The sequence below is a fragment of the Leptodactylus fuscus genome, chromosome 5, assembly GCF_031893055.1.
Source record: "Leptodactylus fuscus isolate aLepFus1 chromosome 5, aLepFus1.hap2, whole genome shotgun sequence".
Taxonomy (NCBI): Eukaryota; Metazoa; Chordata; class Amphibia; order Anura; family Leptodactylidae; genus Leptodactylus; species Leptodactylus fuscus.
In genome coordinates this window covers 5,770,515-5,776,095 of record NC_134269.1, presented here as the reverse complement: position 1 = coordinate 5,776,095, position 5,581 = coordinate 5,770,515, and the positions used below count along the sequence as shown (strand labels likewise).

At 44.2% G+C, this 5,581-nt stretch overlaps 1 protein-coding gene across 1 annotated transcript; it reads right to left on the bottom strand.

The window, feature by feature from the left end:
• Window positions 1-1,483: 1,483 nt before the first annotated feature.
• Window positions 1,484-4,945, bottom strand: LOC142204342 (olfactory receptor 11L1-like). Its single transcript, XM_075275652.1, has 2 exons — window positions 4,054-4,945; window positions 1,484-1,536 (listed from the first exon to the last, which is right to left on the bottom strand). Exons 1-2 carry the CDS (start codon window positions 4,943-4,945, stop codon window positions 1,484-1,486), a joined length of 945 nt encoding a protein of 314 aa, XP_075131753.1.
• Window positions 4,946-5,581: the final 636 nt, after the last annotated feature.

Genomic DNA, 5,581 nt, shown 5'->3' with positions numbered 1-5,581 from the left:
CCCACAGAGAGCAGTGAGAGAACTCAGCAGCCTCCCCCCAAAGAGCAGTGAGAGAACTCAGCCGCCTCCCCCCCAGAGAGCAGTGAGAGAACTCAGCCGCCTCCCCCCAGAGAGCAGTGAGAGAACTCAGCCTCCTCCCCTCAGAGAGCAGTGAGAGAACTCAGCAGCCTCCCCCCCAGAGAGCAGTGAGAGAACTCAGCCGCCTCCCCCCAGAGAGCAGAGAGAGAACTCAGCTGCCTCCCCCCAGAGAGCAGTGAGAGAACTCAGCCTCCTCCCCTCAGAGAGCAGTGAGAGAACTCAGCCGCCTCCCCACAGAGAGCAGTGAGAGAACTCAGCCTCCTCCCCTCAGAGATCAGTGAGAGAACTCAGGCACCTCCCCCCAGAGAGCAGTGAGAGAACTCAGCCGCCTCCCCCAAGAGAGCAGTGAGAGAACTCAGCTGTCTCCCCTCAGAGAGCAGTGAGAGAACTCAGCCACCTCCCCCCAGAGAGCAGTGAGAGAACTCAGCCTCCTCCCCTCAGAGATCAGTGAGAGAACTCAGGCACCTCCCCCCAGAGAGCAGTGAGAGAACTCAGCCACCTCCCCCAAGAGAGCAGTGAGAGAACTCAGCTGTCTCCCCTCAGAGAGCAGTGAGAGAACTCAGCCACCTCCCCCAAGAGAGCAGTGAGAGAACTCAGCCGTCTCCCCCCAGAGAGCAGTGAGAGAACTCAGCCGCCTCCCCCCAGAGAGCAGTGAGAGAACTCAGCCTCCTCCCCCCAGAGAGCAGTGAGAGAACTCAGCCTCCTCCCCTCAGAGAGCAGTGAGAGAACTCAGCCTCCTCCCCCCCAATGAGCAGTGAGAGAACTCAGCCGCCTCCCCTCAGAGAGCAGTGAGAGAACTCAGCCGCCTCCCCCCCAGAGAGCAGTGAGGGAACTCAGCCGCCTCCCCCCAGAGAGCAGTGAGAGAACTCAACCGCCACCCCCCCATCAGACAGCAGTGACTTAACATTTGACTTGCAATAAACTCAATGTTATATTTGTGTTTCCATAGAGATCAACTGTAATTACCTGAACTAATTGTCCTGACCACAGAGCAGTGTGAGAACTCAGCCACCTCCCCCCAAAGAGCAGTGAGAGAACTCAGCCGCCTCCCCCCAGAGAGCAGTGAGAGAACTCAGCAGCCTCCCCCCAAAGAGCAGTGAGAGAACTCAGCCGCCTCCCCCCCAGAGAGCAGTGAGAGAACTCAGCCGCCTCCCCCCAGAGAGCAGTGAGAGAACTCAGCCACCTCCCCCCCCAATACAGCAGTGACTTAACATCTGACCTGTTATCACAAAATTATCATTTCACATAGCAGGCAAACAAAGCAGCATTTCTAAAGAAATATATTTAGGAAAACTCTTGAATTTAAATAAGCTAGCGGTATGGAAATGTTATGAAATGTGATTTGGAGGTCAGGTCCTGTATATACAAACACTACAAAGCATTATTTCTCATGATATGTACAGTCCTATGAAAAAGTTTGGGCACCCCTATTAATCTTAATCATTTTTAGTTCTAAATATTTTGGTGTTTATAACAGCCATTTCAGTTTGATATATCTAATAACTGATGGACACAGTAATATTTCAGGATTGAAATGAGGTTTATTGTACTAACAGAAAATGTGCAATATGCATTAAACCAAAATTTGACCGGTGCAAAAGTATGGGCACCTCAACAGAAAAGTGACATTAATATTTAGTAGGTCCTCCTTTTGCAAAGATAACAGCCTCTAGTCGCTTCCTGTAGCTTTTAATCAGTTCCTGGATCCTGGATAAAGGTATTTTGGACAAACAATTCAAGTTCAGTTAAGTTAGATGGTCGCCGAGCATGGACAGCCCGCTTCAAATCATCCCACAGATGTTCAATGATATTCAGGTCTGGGGACTGGGATGGCCATTCCAGAACATTGTAATTGTTCCTCTGCATGAATGCCTGAGGATTTGGAGCGGTGTTTTGGATCATTGTCTTGCTGAAATATCCATCCCCGGCGTAACTTCAACTTCGTCACTGATTCTTGAACATTATTCTCAAGAATCTGGTGACACTGAGTGGAATCCATGCGACTCTCAACTTTAACAAGATTCCCGATGCCGGCATTGGCCACACAGCCCCAAAGCATGATGGAACCTCCACCAAATTTTACAGTGGGTAGCATGTGTTTTTCTTGGAATGCTGTTTCTTTTTGGACGCCATGCATAACGCCTTTTTTTATAACCAAACAACTCAATTTTTGTTTCCAAAATGAAGCTGCCTTGTCCAAATGTGCTTTTTCATACCTCAGGCAACTCTATTTGTGGCGTGCGTGCAGAAACGGCTTCTTTCTCATCACTCTCCCATACAGCTTCTATTTGTGCAAAGTGCGCTGTATAGTTGACCGATGCACAGTGACACCATCTGCAGCAAGATGATGCTGCAGCTCTTTGGAGGTGGTCTGTGGATTGTCCTTGACTGTTCTCACCATTCTTCTTCTCTGCCTTTCTGATATTTTTCTTGGCCTGCCACTTCTGGGCTTAACAAGAACTGTCCCTGTGGTCTTCCATTTCCTTACTATGTTCCTCACAGTGGAAACTGACAGGTTAAATCTCTGAGACAACTTTTTGTATCCTTCCCCTGAACAACTATGTTGAACAATCTTTGTTTTCAGATCATTTGAGAGTTGTTTTGAGTAGCCCATGATGCCACTCTTCAGAGGAGATTCAAATAGGAGATCAACTTGCAATTGGCCACCTTAAATACCTTTTCTTATGATTGGATACATCTGGCTATGAAGTTCAAAGCTCACTGAGGTTACAAAACCAATTTTGTGCTTCAGTAAGTCAGTAAAAAGTAGTTAGGGGAATTCAAATCAATAAAATGATAAGGGTGCCCATACTTTTGCACCGGTCAAATTTTGGTTTAATGTATATTGCACATTTTCTGTTAGTACAATAAACCTCATTTCAATCCTGAAATATTACTGTGTCCATCAGTTATTAGATATATCAAACTGAAATGGCTGTTGCAAACACCAAAATATTTAGAACAAAAAATGATTAAGATTAATAGGGGTGCCCAAACTTTTTCATAGGACTGTATATAAGGACAGTATATAGTATCACTTCACTTGCCCTATATATACATATACTACACACTGTTTGTAAAAGCTAAAAATAACAAAGTAAATAAATTCATCCATCATACTCCATCTAATATTGTGAAATGTTGAATCAGAAGAAGATAAAACTCCTATGAGGTAGAAAGACGATTTCTTCATCTTATGGGCAAAATGTATTCAGATCTGAAATATATTCCTTTTTTAATCATGAAACTCCAAAAATCCAGTAACGGTAACGTATAAGAAGCGCGTTTTTCCTGACTTTCCCATGACATCATCCTCCAGGTTAGAGTTCCATAGTGTCATGGCTGATTAATAAGAACCTTCTTCGTTACGTTGCTACAAAAACCTTCTTTTCTCTAAATGTTGAATATTCCGTTTTCTTACAGTTACAGTATATGGCAACCACAGCGACAACTTTTCCGAGGACACATTGGTTATGCCAAAAAGTACTGCGCTAAATCCGACTTGTATGAAATCACGCTTTATTAGAACCACACCGAAAACTTAACACACGCTTGTCAGAGTGTTTCGGGGAATCGCACCCCTTTCTCAAGTGATAATTACTGAGAAGTAACCAGAGGATCCTGTTCCGAAGACAAGTGCGCTTGTGGCTCCTCTAAGGTGCGTCTACATCAGGTTTTAATACCTAAAAGTATATAAAAAAAAAATCAAATTAGTCAAAAATATTACACTTGGTGATTTATTTTTAGGGTTTCTGTGTATTGTCCCCTGTGGTCTGTAGAGACTCCAGAGTAAAATAATAGCGATTCCTTTTTGGAAATAGCAAAGTGGACAAAACTTATGAACATTCAAAAAAATGAAGACAAAAAAAGTGATTGTTCACAAAGTCCCCAAATTGGCCAGTCAATGCCGCCATAAAGTATTGTGGATGAGCTAATAGATCGCCCTCTTTTGAAGAGTTTGCTGGACAACTTTTTTAATGTCTTTATTCCTCAGACTGTATATAATGGGGTTGACCAAAGGGGTAAACACAGTATATAGCAGGGAGAGGATCTTGGTCATGGTCGATGTTTGATCTTTTCTTGGAACGACATAAACACTGAACAGAGTCCAGCAGAATATGGAGACCACAATGAGGTGGGAGCTACAGGTGGAGAAGGCTTTCTGTCTACCAGTACTGGATGGGATCCTTAAGACTGCCCGGACAATACAAGTATAAGACACTACAATGATGGTGGATGGAACAAAGACAGTTGGAATGCTTAGAAAATAAGCCTCTAAATTGACAATGTAGGTGTCAGAACAGGCAAGTTCTAGTAATGGAACAAGGTCACAGAATAGATGGTCAATGATATTTGGCCCACAAAAGTCCAGCTTTGCAGTTGTTATGATGCCAATCAATGTAGTAGAAAATCCAAGCAACCAACAAGCTAAGGCTAATATCACACAATATCCTCTGGTCATGATGGAGGAGTAATGGAGGGGATTACAGATGGCCACATATCTGTCATAGGACATCCCGGTGAGGAGGAAACACTCAACTAGTAAGGAGGCAGAGACAAAATAAAACTGACTGATGCAACCAATAAAAGTAATGGTGGCCCCATTATTCAGTAGGACGTGGAGCAGGTTGGGGACAGTGTCAGTTGTTAATAAGATGTCACTGATGGAGAGCTGTGAGATGAAGAAGTACATTGGGGTGTGGAGGTTCTTGCTGGTGGACACCAGAGTGATGATCAGGAGGTTCCCACATATTATCAGGCAATAAACCAGAACAAATAGACAAAAGAGTGAAAGTCTTAGCCCTAGTTTTACTTTAAATCCTATAAGGAAAAACCCTAGGACCACAGTTTTGTTGTTTTCCTGCATAAAGACCATGATCTAGTTATAAAGGTGTTTTTAAAAACAAAACAAACAAAAAAAAAACCTAACACTTCAAACATCATGGCATTTTCTTTTAACAGCACATAGCCATTTAAAGAATGTACTAATATTAGAGATGAGCGAGTAGTATTCGATGGAATACCTCCCCTGCATGGTTATTGGTGTACTCGGTCGAATACCACGCGGTAAAAATTCGATTCCCTTCCAACCTTCCCTGGAGCTTTTTCTTACACCAATAACTATGCAGGGGAGGTGTTCGATTGAAACTACTCGCTCATCTCTAACTAATATCAATGGGACGGTTCACTTGTCTATTAGAGATGAGCGAGTAGTACTCGATCGAGTGGGTGTTTGATCGAATACTACGGTATTCAAAATACTCGTACTCGATCGAACACTACTAGCTGTTCAAAGTTAAGATTCGATGCAGAACCAGCGTTGATTGGCAGAATGCTATACAGTCGGCCAATCAACGCTGGTTCTTCTCCTACCTTTAGAAGTCTTCTCCTTGCGCAGCGTCCCGGCGTCCTCTTCCAGCTCTGAATTCACTCTGGCAGGCATCGGGCCTGGGCAGAGCTGACTTGTAGTGCGGGCATGCACAGTCGGCTCTGCCCAGGCCCG

Bases quoted from the DNA above. Each gene is read 5' to 3' on its own strand.
- LOC142204342 (XM_075275652.1), bottom strand. From the start codon at position 4,945: ATGCAGGAAAACAACAAAACTGTGGTCCTAGGGTTTTTCCTTATAGGA. The intron at 1,537-4,053 runs AAAAAGTTGTCC...AAACACCAAAAT, and splicing joins TCTGAGGAATAAAGACATTA to ATTTAGAACTAAAAATGATT.